This window comes from Elephantulus edwardii, unplaced genomic scaffold (genome assembly GCF_000299155.1).
Source record: "Elephantulus edwardii isolate Elephantulus edwardi_28Jun2011 unplaced genomic scaffold, EleEdw1.0 scaffold00079, whole genome shotgun sequence".
In the NCBI taxonomy this organism is placed as follows: Eukaryota; Metazoa; Chordata; class Mammalia; order Macroscelidea; family Macroscelididae; genus Elephantulus; species Elephantulus edwardii.
In genome coordinates this window covers 12,330,272-12,348,976 of record NW_006399829.1, presented here as the reverse complement: position 1 = coordinate 12,348,976, position 18,705 = coordinate 12,330,272, and the positions used below count along the sequence as shown (strand labels likewise).

At 39.4% G+C, this 18,705-nt stretch overlaps 1 protein-coding gene across 1 annotated transcript in view; it reads left to right on the top strand.

Annotated features, from left to right (window-relative positions):
* The window catches only part of LOC102867569 (sorting nexin-18-like), a 39,252-nt gene extending 27,151 nt beyond the window's left edge, over positions 1-12,101 (top strand). The window contains exon 2 of the mRNA XM_006889567.1: positions 11,848-12,101. Coding sequence (XP_006889629.1) covers positions 11,848-12,101 — 254 coding nt within the window. The remainder of the gene's footprint in view (positions 1-11,847) is intronic.
* The last annotated feature ends 6,604 nt before the right edge of the window (positions 12,102-18,705 follow it).

Genomic DNA, 18,705 nt, shown 5'->3' with positions numbered 1-18,705 from the left:
CATTATCCAGCATTTGTCCTTTTGTGACTGAGATATTTCACTCACGTCCTCCAGGGTCACCCATTTTGTACTATTTTATGAGTACCTTGTTTTTCAGTGCTGCTTAGTATTCCATTATGTGACTCTACCACAGCTTCTCTGGCCATTTGTTTGTTGGTGGGCACTACTCCAGCACCATACAAGATAAACAATGCAATCCCAAAATGGGCACAGAATATGAACAACACTTCACCAAAGAAGACCATCAGATGGCAAATAAACACATAAAGAAATGTTCAAAATCCCAAGCTCTAAGAGAAATGCAAGTCAAAACAACTATGAGATACTGTGTCACCTGAGTAACAATAGCAAAATTCAATGGAGCAGCAAACAACATATGTTGGCGAGATTATGGAAATCCTGGAACCCTTATTCACTGTTGGTGGGAGTATAAAATGGTGCAACCACTATGGAAGGCAGTATAGTGTTTTCTCACAAAGTTGGGAATAGAAATGCCATTTGATCCAGCAATTCCAGTACTGGAAATAGACCCTAAATAAACCATATCTGCCACCCAGACACTCATGTTTATTGCTGTTTGTTCACTATAGCAAAGAGATTGCCCATTCTTTACCTGCAGAGCAGTGGCCTTGAACCCTCAAGATTGCAGTGCAGTTTCTTGCACTAGGCCACCAGAGCTGCATCTCTGCCTTTCTCTGGCAGATATCTTATCAGAACTGGATTGTTGATAAGGCAGCCCCCAAGGCTCTTGCTGCTTCTTTTGGAGTGAGTTCTCAGTATTTTTGGTACGAGGTAAACTTTCTGTCCTGTGGGAAAAGTCTAGTAATTTACCAGTGTGACTTGGTAGCTAAATTCTTAGTGTGTGTCTTTTGGTGGTGTATGTGAGGGAGATGCATCTGTATTCCTTTCTACTCTCTTTTAGAGTGGCCCCAGAGGAAGAGGTACCTATCCAGCTGTCACTGAGAGGCCTCAATCAGTGTGCTGGAGGGCATCCTTGAGTTACTTTTGCCTGTTTGACATCATGGATTATGGCTCAAATAAATTACTATGTGCTTTCAACACTGCTTTTCCCTGCACCTCAGATACATTTTAAGAATTCATGCCAGTTGTGTAGCCTAGGGATTGCTGTTTCACGGATTACTGTTTTGGACTTTATTTTCTTACCATGGAGTATTAGTATTTTATGGTTAATATTGCTTATTTCACTTAAGAACATTTCACACTATACTTTATTGTCAACCCCTTTTAACCTCAGAATTTAATACTTGCCTACATTTACTTTCCATAATGAAACTTTAATGTGCCCATATGTTAACTGCAGATGCAAATGTAGTTGGGCCTCTAAATCCTCAGGTTCTGGGTCCTCAGATTCAGACAACTGTGAATTTAAAATGTTCTTAGTGAATAAGGGTTCCAGTTTCTCCACAATCTCGCCAGCATTTGCTGTTTGCTGCTCTTTTGAATTTTGCTATTCTTACTGGGGTAAGATGATATCTTAAGAGTTGTTGGAAAAAGAATTAAATGGAAAGAAATAGTTGTAAAAATATATATTTATATATGTTGCATTAAAAAATCATTATAAAAAATTAATTAAAAAATTGTTCTTGGTGGGAGTAAGGAAAGTGGCTCCTAAAAAGCAATTAAGTGCTCAGAAGAATCCCTCAACAGCTAAGTGGGATGTGAATGATACTTACATAGCTTTTGCATTATTTTAGATGCTGTAAGTAATGTAGGTAGAACTTAAAAATATACTGGAGAGTATATGTAAGTTGTATGCACATTCTTCACCATTTTATATAAAGAACTTGAACATTGGCAGATTTTTGTTTGGGAAGCTTTAGGTACTTATTACCTGAGGATACTGGGGAACAGCTGTATCATACTCCAAGAAGTTTCGTAATGATAGACACTTACATCCCCATTCTGAAATGTTTATCTTCTGATCACATTTAATTACTACCCTACTCACAAGCAAAGTGAGATTCATTGTTTATTAAAAAAAATGACCTCTTGTTACCTTATACTTTATTGTATGATTGTTCTGTCTCATTTTTTTCAGTTCTCATTTCTATTGTTGCTACTTTCAAGTTGGGATCGACTCTATAAAGTGGGTTTTCAGAAGCCGTAAATTACATGGGAGTTGATTGCCCGTTTTTCTTCCATGGAGCAGTTGGTGGACTCAAACCACCTACCTTTAGGTTGACAGTGCAGCTCCTTACCACTTGGCTACCAGATCTCTCTTGATTTCTATTAAAAAAGCAGTGTGTCATTATTATGGTTTAGGAGGACAGGGAACTGACAATGGGCTGATGGTTTTTTAATTAGCAACTGGAAGAGTTGGTAGGTACCTGATTTGACTCAGGGCAACCCTATGAACAGCCTTCAAAAGTAAAACTTTAGAAAACCTTAGCTTGTTTGTATGAATTCTATGATAAAAATGTGTGGTCTCTTTGTTCTTTTGAGTCAGGGCATGTTTATAAGCTTTTATTTACACTCCTTTTGACTTTGGCAAAATAATGTCCTACAGTTTAAGAAAATGCTTGAAGAGTGCTGTAATGCTTTGTGGCGACTCTGCACGTGAGTTATATTGTACCTCTGTAAGTTACTTCCTAAGCAGCAACGTAATAATTTTTAAAGCTATCCTGGAAGTAACAAGTCCATAAGTGATTCAGCTCTGCCCTACTAATTTTCTTTCCCCTTCCTCCCACTCCTTAGATCTAAAGACAAGGAGGCTGTCCAGCAACACTCTCGTGTGTGCGCATGTATGCGTGCGCGCGCGCGCACCCAGATAGATGATAGTGGGGTGTGTGGGGTAGGGGTGATGAGAGTAGGGGAGAGGTGGTGGGTGGAGCAGAGTGGTGTGTCAGGATGGTGGCCTGTGAGGGTGGGGTCGTGCATGAGGATTTGGGAAGGGGGAGTGGTGATGTGTGTGTGGTAGGAGGGTGAGTATGAGGGTGGTGAAACAGGGTGACGGCAATGTGGTGGGGTGAAGGTGAGGTGGGGCTGAGGGATAACAGAACAAGGCCCACAGCTGAGACAGTGGAACTTGTAAGAGATAAGTAGCTTTATTCCCAGTCTCATGTCCTGATTTGTGGTTGTTGTGAAGCTGAACACTGTGACGCTAATGTGTCAAATGGGAAAATGGTTACCCATGGTGGACAGTGTTTGATGGAGTTTCAATATTAAAACAAGCTTGGAAGCAGGAGTGGCATCCACTTCTGAAATAGCTTGTCTCCAGAAACCCTATGAACCTGGAGAAACAATGAAAGTTACACAAGTGTTCAGGTTTTTCATTCATAGGATTGCTATGAGCCATTAGATGGCACTTAGCAACAACAACTTCCTAGAAAATAACAAGTCCATAAATGACTCACCTCAGCCCTACTAATTTTCTTTCCCCCTCCTCCTCCTCCTCCTTAGATCTAAGACTGAGTAGAAATTATACCTCTGCTTTTCTTGTAGTATTTTATATTTTAAATATGAAAAGAATATGGAGTTTAATAGCATGTGCAGGCAGTTCCCAGTTTAGAAATTGTCATAACTCTGGGAAAACAGCCATTTGTAACAAAACTCAACTTGTAATTCTAATGATGGTATGATTTGCAGTAAGACAGTTGCCTCTAACCCATTGTTTCTTTTGGAAAAAAAATTGTTCCCACTTTAGTCTAAGGAACTGACTCCCAGTGGGTGGAGGTAGAATGGATAGGAAGCTTCCAGGCACCCAGAAAGTAGTTCAGTCTTTCGCTCCCCAAGTGTTGAGTCGCCCTTACTGGCTGTTGTAATATATTGCTTGAGCTAATTGGGACTCACTGCAGCTTAGTTGACATTCAGACTAAAGTCCTGAGGACTAGAGCGTAAGATTCTTACAGCAAACAGTAAGATAACCAATAATTAGTTCAGTCAACTGCTTCACTTTTCTTTTAAGGGGAAAAAGAATAAAACCAAAACACACTAGTACTCTAAATATCCAAGCCCCTCCACTCATTCCCCCTGCCCCCGCAGAAAACCCCCCCAAAACACCACTATCCATAACTATGGAGTGGAATCTGATATAGAGCCACCCCAACACCCTGACATCTTTGACGTAGCAGCCTGACACGCTACACCCTAAAAATACCTAGAGTGCTGTGAGATGAAAAGATAGTTATTTTCCCATTCAAGGAACTATGTTTTTTAAAACTTTGCAAAGTCTTTTCTAGAAAGTCACCCGCTTTGTATTTGACTTAGGGTCTTAAAAGGCCCTTGGACTGGTCATCTTGGTCTTTAATAGCTGGTTACTGTACTCTTCTTACAGAGGAGTTTGGCGGATATCTCTAACTCAAGGAAATATGTAACAAAATAAGCCATCAGCTTGTTTTACTGCTAACCATTTACCTTTTCTCTTTTTTCTAAAGGTGGTTCTGGGAGAAAAATTTAGCTACGTGAAAAGGAGGTGTTTTGTTTGTTTGTTCTGCACAGATGGATACAATTTTATGTAGTAACGCTGTTGAGTTTGTGCATTTACAATATGCTATTTAATACTATTTTCATATACTGTTTTAGTTGCTTTTTAAGTGTTTCAGCTTGTACATCTCCTATCTTAGCACCTTGGAAAATCATTTGAACCCCTTAACACGTTGCCGCACAATTAAATTGACGACCGGGCTTAGAAACACATTCCCCCCCACCCCCCATCATCTGTGGCAGCGTGTTAAACAGGAACCACTGTCTTCTTTTGAGATTTTGTTTCTTCCTCATCTCCCTGAAGTCCTAGCATATAATACATATTTAGCTTGTATTAAGTGAGTTCAACTGAAATTTCAAGTAGGAATAGCTTTTGGGTACTTGCTCTCGCCAGTGGTCTTCCTAGTTTGCAGAAACATTTGATTTTATATATAGTGATTTATTTATTGACTTTTATATCCAGCTATACCAAAATGGAGATGTAACCTTTTTATTCTTAAAGGGATTACATACTAGTATTTGTTTGATGGTAGTTATTTATACTATCTTCAAGCGGGATCTCTATGTGTGCCAGTCCCCTCTTACCATTGCATACTGAAGGGAATGTTTATACTTAGATTTTTAACATAATGAAATATGTACTTCTCCTTCTATATGGTTTTGTGTGTTTGTGACACTGACCATGTCAGATAAGAAAATGGGACATCTTAAACCCTGGAAGGCTTTACAGGCATGATTAGGAAATGAAGTGAGGTTAGTAAAGATTCTAGAGGGAAGAGCCTAATTGGTTTAGGTGTTAGGATAACAGCAGAGGAGAAAGGAGAGAAGAATGCAGGGCCACCACACAGGTGCCACAGGTCCTGGGTAGTCCGTGTTCCTGGCATCCTTAGCCACCCAGGCCGTCTGTCCCTCTCAGGGCCCTGCCCTGACACTGGCTCACCTGCTTGCCTTGTCCATCCAAGTACCAATTTCTTTCCTAAATATTTGTATTATTTGCTTTGAATCGTCATGGAATCAGGCACCGTAGTAGCTTCTGTCTGGGTTACGTGGGCAACTTGGAGGCTCCAAGAGATTTAGCAGCTTTTTCAGTGTTACCTTGTGAAAATGGGAGTGATGCCTGCCTTGTTAAACTGTAGTGAGTTAGAGGGCATGCAAAGTGCCTAGCACACATGACAACTATTTTTGATAGTTGCTGCTTACTGTGTTGCGTGTTCTAGTGTACTCGTCTGAAGGGAGTTGCACAACCAACGCAAAAGCTGGGAGTCTGAATCCACCACCTCGTCTGAGGAAGGAAATGGGCAGTCTCCTTCCATGCGCTATGTTTTAAGCCTCTGAAAATTTCCTGGGAAGTCAGCTCTTGAATGAGTAGGTTCTGACCTGATAGCAATGAGTTGTTTTCTTTTTTGTATTTAGTTACTGTTAGCACACTTCTGTTCCATACCCATTCCCCTCCCACATCCCTGCTGGTGTCACAGTTCAGATGCTGTCTGGAGGAATGCCATGTTCACTTCCCATGCAAATGATGTACTTGGTGATTTTATTTCACCCTAGTGACCTCGTGGGTAAGGAGTTGTGCTGTCAGTCTGAAGGCAGGCCATTTAAATCCACCAGCTCCTCCTCGGCATGAGGGTGGACAGTTTTCTCCCATGCGATTTATTATGTGCCATGGGAAATCGACCCTTTGTACACCAGCTCTGTTCTGAGCCAACTTTATCGTCTCTTATCGTACCTACTTTCATTACCCCAGTCACTGATTCAGTCCATCTTATCCAGGGTCTTCCTCTCTTGTGCTGTCCCTCCACCCTACCAAGCATGATGTCCTCCTTCTCTAAGGACTGGTCTCTCCTTGTAACATGCCCAAAGTATGTCAGATGAAGCTTTAGAATCTTTGCCTCCAAGGAGCAGCCTCGTTTCACCCTCTCCTGGATAAAGCTGTTTGTTCTAGCAGTCCATGGTGTATTCAGTACTCTTCTCTAGCTCAAAAGTATCTAGTCTCCTTCTATCATTGCTAGTCTTTGTCTGGCTTTCTGACTCATAGCAAGTAATTGCAAAGACCATGGCCTGTATCAGGTGCACCTTAGTCTCCAGACTGACATCGTTGCTCTTCAGTACTCTGGAGATGTCACTGACAACAGACTTTCCCAGTGCAATTTATCTTTTGATTTCCTGGCTGCTGGTACTAAGAGTGTTGATTGTGGAGCCAAGCAAACTGAAGCTGTCAAAAATCTTAATCTCTTTATCATCTATCATGATGCTGCTGCTAGTCAGCCCATTGGTGAGAATCTTTGTTTTCGTGATGTTGAACGTCAGTCCACATTTAAGGCTGCAATGCTTGACCTTCTGTGCTACGGGTCATCCTCAGTTTCAGCAAGCAAGGCTGTGTCATTTGCATAAGACAGGTTGTTCATGAGTCTTCTCCAGTCCTGATGCCACATTTCTCCTATAAAGCTGAGCCTCTTAAATGATCATTCATGTGCTTTATAGCCTTTGAAAACCAAAGTGGGGGTTAAGTTATGAGTCAGTTATAACTCCACAGCAATGACTGACTGGTATGTTTGCCTGTGTGTCCTCTGAGGGGGATGACTTGAGTGTTCAACAGCTAGACGTTCCTCACTCCAGCAGTATGTCCTACACTTGTGATGAATTAATTCAAATTCCTGCCTCATTATTCAACCTTTGTGAGATTTTAAAAATAACAAAATTTGTTTTGTTCTTGATGAGCAGGGAGGAACTGACTTTTAAATTCTCCTTGGCTTCTGTAATAAATACACTTACCACACTTAAAGGCATTAAATGCTAACGGCCCTACTGCCACAAAAAGATTGTGTATTTGTTGTTGTGCCCAAGGGTTTTGAAAATGTATGTTGATGGGATAAATTACAAACACTTCATTCTTGTCCATATTTCCATTGGTTATTTTAGATGGGAGCTCTGGGAGTTAGTTGTGGTGCCAACCCAAAGGCTAGCATTTCTAATCCACCAAAGAAAGATAGGACAGTCTGCTGTGCCATTTACAGCCTCTGAAAACCCACAGGAAGGTCAGCTGTAGTTGCTGTCTCGAGGGCTGTGAGTTGAGCTGTTTGTTGATTACAGATGCACACCTGCATCTTAAACCCTGAAGATTAAAATACAGTTTCTAGAACATAATACAGTGATATGTGTTTCCATATATTAGAAGATAGTTCCTGGAAATTAGTGTGCTGACCTGGTTTGGTGTTTGACAAGCTGCAACTTGGTTGACATTCAGACTACTCTGAGATCTAGAGTAAGTGATGCTTCCGAATATTACAGCCATGGGCAGCGGTTATTACACAATCAGACCTTCAGGTTGAAATCAGGTGGTAAAAGTGGACAAACCACCTGGGGTGTTTTTTAGTCTGTATTTAGACATTATTTTCATATTTTCAGTAATCCATTTGGAATTCACTTTCTTTAGTTCTACCTTCTATATGCTATCTTGATCTTTTTAACTTTCATTTCTGTTTGTTAAGATGTGAACCTTTCTAGAAAAATAACTGTTAACAAAGCCTTCCCCCTTCACTGTCTCCCTTTGGGAGCTGGTCTTCCTCATTCATGTTTTCATATAACCTTTATTATTCTTGGCTGTCATGTCTGCTCTTATTCAGGACCCTTCTGGAGAGCAGGGGATTCATGTAGACTTTCTTCTTCTTTTTGGTGCACTTTCTTACTCTTCATGCTCATCACCATGCCTGGCTTTGTTGTCTTTGTGTCATGTGCCTGTTCATGGATGGTTTTCAGAACCAGATCCTTAGGCCATTCTTCTTGATTTGAAAGCTGTGCTGATACCTTTTCAGAATCTTAGCACATATACAGGCCTCCGATGATGGACAAGTGCTGCACATGCGCTGTCATGACCAGGAACGGGGGCCTGGGTTTGCCACGTAGAAGGGGAGCATCTACCACTGGACCCAGCCTGGAACGTACTGATGTGGAGTTGATTCAGACACATTGAGACCTTACAGGACTGAGTACACCTGTACATAGACTTTCCAAGGCTGTAAATCTTCATGGACACAGACTGCCACATCTACGCAACAGCTGATATGTTGGAGTCTCTGAGATTTTGGCTAATACCCAAGTACTTACCCATTACATCACCAGGTGCTCTTTCTGAAAGTACAAGCAAGCGACTTTTAGTGTTTTACTAGTAGCGTGAGCCATAGTAAATACAGTAAAATTGCTACACTTTCCTCGTGATGACCTCTCAGTAGGAACGGGACCAGGATCTTTGGAAGTCCTTTAGCTTGAATGTATCCTCTGTGGAGCTGACCACATCACTGCCACATGACACAGAAGGACTGCAGGTCAGCATTTCATGTGCTTGTCGTGCAAAGGGCATCATGCCAGAAGGTCTGTGCTTCCCTCTTACAGATCTAATTTACAGTCAACAAATAGAAATATTTTTCTTTTATACTTTCAGAAATGTCCATATGATCAGAAGGATTCAGGTTGAATATTCCTTGAAAGTCTGTTTTAATTGTCCCATTGCCACAGTGCTTGTCAAAGCCAGTTCTGATTAATCTCCTTTGTCAGTGTGTCCTTTGCCATTCCCTATCGCTCCTCCCTGAGAGAGATTTCACCCTGATTCATAAGGAAAAGGGGACGACGTATTCTCTTAGCTACTTCCTCCTGAAAAGGGTCGCTGTAGGTTTCAGGGTGAAGATCTTCTCTCACTATTCTAAAGGGCCCCTTTGGCAATAGGAAACACAAAGACTATTATGGAGATTGATTTTGGAATTTCGATGCACTGTTATCAGTTGTGCTTAGCCATACTTGTTCATATCCTTGAAGATGTATCATGGAACTGTTGCAGCCTAGAAGACACAAATTTAACTAACAAGTTAAAAGTACATGAGTCAGAAATTAAAAGCAATAATATTCCAAGTAGAGTTTCTAATAGTGCCACAAATCAAGTTACAGAGGGAAGGTAGTTCTTAAAATAAAAGACTTATTGACTAGCTCTTTGTCTTTTATAGTATAAAGGTTAGGAACTACAAGCTGTAGAGGCTCAACTATGTCATTTATTATTCTTAAGTCTTGGATCAAATTCCGTCTACTACTGGGTTGTTTTACAGCTCAGAAGTCCGCATGTAAGGCAGAGGTGAAGTAAGGAACTGCTTATAAGGTTTTCCGTCAATTCCAACAACTAAGAAATAGTGAGAAAAGTTGGGACCTCAGAAGGCTTTTAGGACCAAATAATAGGCTCTTGTGTCCAGGAGCAAATGAATATACTTACCAGTAATGTTAACACTCATCCATGGCTCTTCTGGGAGGATCTGAATCGTTGAAGCGTCCTCCTTTGTTTCCAGCTGGGAGCTGGAGCCTGTCAGTCCTGTCAGCCATGAGGACCTGATGTGGGCCACCATTGGCCAAGTGTCCTTCAGATCCACACTTAAAGCAAGTGAGTGGGAGCTTCCTCTCTACTCCCTTGCCTATCTGTGGCTCTTGTCTCTGACACTGTCTACTGAAGTGGCCCAGCTTTCCACAGTGGAAGCAATTTTGACCTCCTTTATTACCTTTGGGTGGCGTTGTTTATGAGTAGGACTTCCTTTTCCTGACACAGGCCCTAAACTGGCAGCAATAGCTGCTCCAATAATTTTGGCCACTCTCTGGTCTTTTCCCTCTAGATTCCAGCCAACAAATGGAAATTAAAGTGTGCTGTCCACACAAACTCACACAGGTCTAAAATTTGTTAATGGCAGCTATTTAATTTTTTTTTTTAGCTGTGCAAAACACTCTATTTAACCTTTAAAGGCTTTTTTAATACTAGGATTATCTGTATTATTCTGTACGAAATTTGAAAAAAATGTTAGAGCATCTTTTCTTCTGCATGTATTTATTTCATTATGCACAAAAATTTCATTTCTGAAACAAGGTTTGTAGCACTCCCACTCAAACAGGGTGCCCTTTCACACCTCTGCGTTGTTTGGTTGCCAGACTGCCAAGTAGGATGTGTAGACTTTCTCTGTGTTGTGTCTTTTGTAAGAGTTTAGTGCTGTGAGTATTAGAGGGAGTCAGGAAATCTGAATTCTTGGACTGACTGTGCTTAGGTCATACTGTGATTGAGTGTCATACTCTCATTTTCACCTCCATGAATATTCTTTTCCCACCCTACATGTTCTTAACCTTTCTGTGGTGGTTCTCCCGGGGGAAAGCCCTCCTTTATGTGGCACATACCCAAATAAATTGATGGTCACTCCCACCCATGCACCCCTTCCTGCCATGTTTTGTGACAAGAGGCTATAGCATTTTTAGCTTCGTTCCCAAGATACAATGCAAGTAGATTGTCACCTTTCTACCTGGTACATTTTAGTCTGGAGATGCCTCATTAGTATCATCAGCATAGTAGGACACTAGCCTCTGCTGGCAGATGGATGATGGCAGCATATGAGATTCATTGTCCAGAAATTGAATGCAAGTCTCCCACATGGAAGGCAAGAATTCACACTGAACTACCAGTGACCCCAGAGAAATGATGAATTATTCTTTCTCAGGCACCTTATACTCCAGGGGTGGATCTCTAATGGATTATGGAGTCAGAACCAGGTGTATGTGATATGTGATGATTCACTTCAACATTCTCTGTGAACGAACTAGTTACGTCCAGTTGTAGATTAGCAATGTTGCCGTCCAGAACCTATGTTCCCATCCAGGACCATGAGATGATTTCCAGGAAACTACCTGGTTTTAGAAAAATAATAAGCTTATCATGAGATTGTCTAAGAAAGCAGAGTGTTTTGTATGAAAATGTTTATATATTGTTATTTGTTAGAGGCTGTTGAGTCAAGTACAACCTCATAGTGACCCTATGAGCAGCAGATCTGAACCCTGTCCGACCCTGTGTTATCCTCAGTCTCTGACACACTTCAGTTACTGCATCAGTCTGTCTGGTTAAGTCTTCCTCTCTTCTGCCAACCTTCCACCTTTCCAAGCATGATGGTCCTCTTCTCTACTAGCAATATGACCAGAGTGTGTGAGACAAGGCTTTGTCATATAGCTCTCCTTATATACCTATATTAATAAGAATATATCTTTCTCTTAAGAATGTGAAGACATCAAGAGTTTCTTGATTTGTCTTTTCAGAGATATTTGTAGTTTATTTTTTTGTTATGAGTGGTGTCTCCTATTTGGATAAGATGGAAAAATATTAGTAGGTGATTATCTTTGATTAGGTGAAATTGCAGCAGTCAAAATGTTTTCGTAATTTTGACCAGATTCCTGCTTTTAAATTGCCGTTAAAGTATTAGTTTAAATTCTGAAGACATTTAAAATAGTTTTGACACTTATAGTGTGTAAGCTTTTACTTATTGTGCAGCTGTGTCATTGGGATATGTGTTTTAAAAATTTGTTACAGTCATTTTCTTTCTTTTTATAACACTACAGGAGCTCTTACCAAAGTAAAGGAGAGTAGAAGACACGTGGAGGAAGGGAAGATGGAGGTCCAGAAGGCAGATGGCATTCAAGATCGCTGTAACACTATTTCTTTTGCCACTTTGGCTGAAATCCACCACTTCCATCAAATTCGAGTAAGAGACTTTAAATCACAGATGCAGCATTTCTTACAACAACAAATAATATTTTTCCAGAAAGTGACCCAGAAGTTGGAAGAAGCTCTTCACAAATATGATAGTGTTTAATGGCTGAACGTTGGATTGTGGACTTTTTTCAATTCAAGGATAATTTCTACAGAGTAAAAACTGCTATCAAAGAGCTATTGCCAACCATCAGTGGTGGTACAAGGATGGTTTTGTGTTCAACTGAAACCCAGCTGAATATGTAATTATGTAGGAAAGACACAGTTAATACAGTTATGTAATAGAAACAGTACCACACATTGTAACTAAATTATACTATGTATGCCTACACTACCATTGTAACTTTTGGAATAATGATTATACTATTTGCCTTATTGCTTTTTGAAGTATGGGTATTTTAGTGCATACTTTGTAGACCTCAAAACCCACTGAAGGGTCTCAAAGAAGCTGGCTGGATAAAAGCTAGCTGTGGATGCCTTTTTACTCTCATAAATTGGGATTACCTAAATTTAACCTATTCTCTGTTTACAAACTCCAACTAGAGCAGCTATGCGACTTTGTGCCTTTAGCCTCTTGGTTTTTCGTTTCTTCTCTGCCCTTCTTTATTTCTTTTAAAGCTGCAATTTTTAGGATTGAAATAGTTTGAAATGCCAGTGAATATAATGACAAACTGATGATAACCTCCTATTATAGCCTGGGTTGGGGAGGTGAAGTGGGAGATGGAGAGGACCAGCAGCCATCAGTTTGCACAGCAAGTGTCGTCTCCTGATAAAATGCTGGCTGGGAGGGCAGAGGAGGGACTCCTTGTTCATCTTTAGATTGTGAAGGAGGAAAATGATGAGGTACCCCTGCATTTCCTGAGATGGTACAGTGTACGGTAACATAAGCCCTTTCACGCAAGTGTCCTAAAGGCTTGGCGTGAAGATTCAAGTAAACATGTTTTATGAAATGGAGGAGTCTCATCAATCAGGGGGTGCAAGTACAGAATTGGTGACAAAGACATTGAGTTTTTGTTCTTTGAGATTTTTTTTGTTTGTGGTTTTGTTTTTTGGTTTTTTTTGCTTAAAAGATCTTTTACTATTCAGTGTTAAGTTGTTTGTTTTTTTTTAATCAATCTACACTGTTAACTGATTGAGACTCCACTGTGATTCACTTGTTTACTTAATTAATCAAAGACTTTTCAGGGATGTCTGTAAAATTCAGTGTTATACGTGCTAATAAGTAGTGTTGGTTGAGCTATGGCGGGACCAGAAATAATTTCTACTATTCCAGATACTGAAGGAAAAAAGATAATTGATTTATACTACATTTTTTAAAAAAGAAAGTAATGGTATGTCCCCAGGATATTTGCTCTTAAAAATTATTTTAACTGTTATCCTTTTTTTTTTAATTACAAGGGAAATACAAATGGCTAATAAATACCAAAAAAGATTCAAAAGCAGCTTAATTTTTAAAAAGCACAAAGAGATTCTGACTTGAAATGCCAAAATCTCAATGTTTTTATAAGTGGAAAGCTAAATAATGTGGGTTTTGAGTTTGCAGATTTAAAAGCTGTCACTGAAGGGTTCAACTATCCACTGTTTTTATGAAGTCAGACTTAACACTGCCTCAGAAATCCCTTGGTACTGAGATGGTAACACAGTAAAAAAAAGAGGTCAGTCAGAACTATTAGTGAGTCATATTGATTTGAAAAAGGGTTAGTTTGTAGAGTCATGAAAAGAAAATGCTATTAAAGTAAGTACTCATCAGCACACCTAATCTTAAAAGGTAATCTCATATGGGCTACAACTAGGTGATCAGGTGATCCTCATTTTGATATTTGGTCACAATTTCACAATAGCTTATTTGGAGCCAAGTTTAACATCATGTGGCTTTGTCTTTACTACAGATGTGTGGACTGTAACCAACTATGTTGTCCTTTAAAAAGTAACTTTATCTCACGGATTGCAAAATACAGTTCTATGAACGAAAACCCATATGTATGTATGCATATTAATTTAATTGCAGACATGGGTAAATTGTAGCTTTTGATTTAAAGTTTTAAAGTTTGAGTCTATATTGGATAAATAAGCATTATGCTTTTCATATAGTTTGGAAATCACTTTATTTGCCTCTTTTTTTGAATGGTGGTTTGAGTTATATATATGTATATATATATATATATATACATATATATACATATATATATATACATATATATATATAATTTTTTTTAATTTTTTTTTTTTTTAGTAGAATCACTAAACTCATGCAGTGGTTGCATGGGCATATCTGAGGTTTGAAATGATTGTGCTCTAGCCAGACGGACATTGCTTAAATCATAAAGACTAAAGGTGAAAGTACAAGGAAGTGTAAGTTCATGCTGTCTACTTAAAAGGAAACTTTCTTTTTTCATGGTAACTGCATCACATTATAACACCACAGATTCATACAGAGTTTAAATTAACTCTGTGAGGTGGGACACAGAATTATTAGCACTCATTTTCATCTGAGATCTTTATTTCTCTAACGTTCTTGGTCCTATTGAGACATTTCAGTATGCAAAAATACTGCGATGTTAATACCCAAGAGAAAAGCCATCATAATGTATAAGCTGATCATGGTGATCAGCGTGGTACAATTTTTTTTTTAAATAAACTATCGTGCCCTTCATGTCCTTACTTGTCTTTATTTCTGTAACTTATAATTCTAGTGTATGATGTGTTTGTTACATAAGGGCATCCACCTGAGCCTGGCTTTGCTATTTTAATTACCAATAGAGTCACTTATGTCCATCAAGTATAATGTAGAGACTGGTTCTACAAGCCAAGCATTGCAACCCCACTGTCCTTCCAGGCTGCTGTGTCTCATGGTCAGTTTGGACTGAGAATAAGGGAACACATTGATTGGAAAGTGAAATGTGAAGTTTGGTTACATAGGCATGACAAAATAGATAATTGGGTTTTCATAGGGCCTCGCTGATCCAGGGGAGATTGGTGTTTATTCATAACAATCCCACAGATCCTTAAGTGCTGATTTTAGTTTTCCTTAGTTTTGCTGCTGTTCTCCTAACTATTGAGGAATACTTTGTTCTGTCAGATTAAGTAGATAAGGTCACACACACACACACACGTCTCTTCAGTCTGTTACTATAGCCATTTCTCCCTGTTTATGGCTTCATTTTTTTTTTTTTTTTAGGAATTAACTCACATGCCTTTGAAAGAGTAAGCATTATCACATTTTCTCATTTTTTTTTAAAGATTATAGATGTTTCCTTTAATTGGATGTTAAAAATTAATACAATGAAGCTGTGTTCTGGATTTTGCCCTTTTGCCATTGACCACATGAAGGGAACTGAGAGTACTTGTCTTGGTTCTGTATTGTTCTTTTTTTCCCCCCTAAAATGTATACTTTATTTGGTATTAACAGGTATGAACATATTCTTTTTTTTTTTTTAATTTCCATGCATTCATTGTTACACATTTCCTCCCTTTCCCCTTTCCTCCCCAGTTCACTTTTTTCCTTTGGAAAAGAAGTTCTTTCATTGTTAAGCAGTCCTTCTCTCTCCCCTCCCCAACCACTTTACTATGCAACTCTTATTCTGGACTCTTGTCATGCCAATAATATCTAATCATATGTTCCTTTTATGCAGTTCTCTCCTTTGTCTGTTTCAATACCGTGTACATTATTTATCTCCCCTTTTCTTAGTTTCCTCCCAACCCTCATATCAGTCCTCTATAACAGTGGCATTATACAGTATTTGTCTTTTTGTGACTGAGATATTTCAACATAATGTCCTCCATGATCACCCATTTTGTATAATACTTCATGAGTTCCTTATTTGTCAGTGCTGCATAATATACCACTGTGTGACTATACTGTAGCTTCTCTATCCATTTGTTTGTTGATGTGATGTGCACCTGGGTTGTTTCCAGTTCTTTTCTATTGTGAACAAAGCAGCAGTAAACATGAGGGTCCATATATATCTACTTGAGTGGCAGTTATGGTTTTAGGATATATTCCCAGTAGTGGAATTGCTGGGTCAAATGGTATTTCTGCAGCTTTTTGAGAAAGCGCCATACTCTCTTCCACAGTGGTTGCACCATTTTACACTGCCAACCAACAGTGAATAAGGATTCCAGTTTCTCCACAACCTCGCCAACATTTGTTGCTTGCTGCTCTGTTAAATTTTGTGATTCTTATTGGAGTGAGGTATCTTGTATTGGATTGAGGTATCTTGTAATTATTTTGACATTTTCTCATTTATGACTTTGCTTAACAGAATAAGTAAAGCAGGGTATTATTTATTTATAGACTGCACATGTTTAATATTGTTTTATTTCCTCCAAAATGTTATGCTGAGTACAAATGAGACATATTTATATTTTTTAAAAAATAAACAAAGGTTGCTTTATTTCTCAACTTTAATGGAACATTTTACCCCTTTTCCTTTAGTCAAGGAAGCATCCATCTGTAGTTGTCATATAAACTGTTCACGGAACTATGGCTGATTTGATTCATTTGTAACCATAAGTAATTTAAGTAGTCCCAGTGAATATTTGCTTATGTTAGTATCTTAGCTGTCAAACACTGTGTCTGTGGCAGAAATAGCACAAATGGGTGGCTTTAACACACACATGCCTATTTTTCTGACCTTTGAAAAAGCTGTAAGTGTGAATTCAGGACTCAGACTTTAAGGGAAGGCCTGGGAGGAAGGACTTTGTGACTTCAGTTTCTGCTTCCTGATTCCTTAGGAAACGTCTGACCTGGCATCAGTCTTCCCCTGTCTTTCCATGTTTCCCTCATTTAATCTCATTCTTCTTTCAGAAGAGATTTCCTCATTCACGTAACAAAGATAACCTTTTCCCAAATGGGGTGATAACTTTAGGCACAGAGGCAGATTTCAAACACTTTTTCTGAGGCTACAATTGAATGTTAACAGTCCCAGCACCATTTGAGCAGATGGATTAAACAGAAATGTTCTAAGTTGATACCTATTGTGATCCCAGCACCTGACAAATCTTGTTGGAATCATTTAACCGAGTGAACAAAGGATCTGAACCCTACCCTGTCCTTTGCCATCCTCATCATCTCTAGAATACTTGAGCCGACTGTCACAGAATCACCGAGTCAGTCCATCTTGGTGAGGGTCGTCTTCTTGTTTGCTAACCCTCCATTTTTCCAATCATGATTTCCTTTTCCAAGGACCTGCTCCTCCTAACAAAGCTTCATCATCCTTGCTTCCAAGGAGCACTTGGCTGCACTTTCTCCAGACATACTTGTTTTCTTGGTAGACCATGAGATGTTTAGCACTATTCTGCAACACTGCAGTGCAAAGACAGAGATGATTCTTCTGTCATCATCATTGTCCAACTTTCAGATGCATAACAAATAAATGAAAAGACCATGGCTTGAATCAGATGCACCTTAGTCTTTAGCGCCACTGCTCCTTTACAATTTAGAGAGGTCCTTGATCTGACACATAGTAGGTGTTTAAGTACTTGATACTCTTTCTCAGAATTAGTCAGTTGTTAGAAACCAAAACCTATTCAGACTAGTTGTCTTATTTTCATGTAATGCTGTAATGGGAATATCAGAAGTAAATGGGTTTAACCATTGAATTTAGTCAATTCCCAGAAGACTGGGAATCTGAATTTAGGGCATCAGCTCCAGGGATGTCTTTCTCTCTGCTGGCTCAGGAGGAAGGTGATTGTTGAAATATTGGTGGGCCTCACATTCCTTGGAACTCTCCACATATCATGGTATCAGTCTACACTTGGGTATAGAGGTTCTTAACATAGAGGACTTGTGTCCGAAGGACAGATTCTACTCCTAGCTCTTCTTTCTTGGTGATACTCATGAGCCAGCTCTGCTTGCTTCTCTCTGCTTTTTCCCTCCTAAGATAAAAGGTGGTGGGTGGGGCTACTCTGTAGGGAAACTCCTCTCAGATCTGATCAGGGCTGTGACCTTAGTAAGAGTGTTGTGGTGGTGGTGTTTGTTGTCATCGAGTTGACTACAACTCATAGCAACTCTGTGAACCACAGATCTGAACCTTGCCCTGACGTGTGCCATTCTCCTAATCTCTTCCACACTTGAGCACATTGTTACACTCGTTATATCAATCCATTTCATGGAGGGTCTTTCCCTCTTTCTCTGACCCTCTACTTTTCCGATGGTGTCCTTCTCCAAGGACTGGCCTCTTCTAACAATATAACCCAAAATACGTGAGACAAAGCTTCACCATTCTTCCCTCTAAAGAGCACTCTGGTAACATTTTCTCTCAGACAGATTTGTTTGTTTTCTTGCCAGTCCAATGACTACTCAAAAATCTTCCCCATCACCACCACTCAAAGGCATGAGTTCTTTTTTGTCATCTTTATTCACTGTCAGATACATAGCAAGTTATGTAAAAAAACCCACGGCTTGAATCAGGCACACGTGAGCCTTTTTAAACTGACATCTTTGCTTTTAAGTATTTTGGAGATGTCCCTGACTGTAGACTCTTTCAGTGCAACTTGTCTTTTGATTTCCTGACTGCTGGTACCAAAGTTGTTGATTGTGGATCCAGTTAAGATGAAATCATTGACAACCTCTTGTCTTTTCTCCATATATTATGACATTGTCTATTGGCCTAGTCGTAAGGATTTTTATCTTTGTAAGGTTGAAGTATAGCCCATATGTAGCCCGTGTGTTATCTTTGATCTTTTGCAACAAGTCCACCCCCATC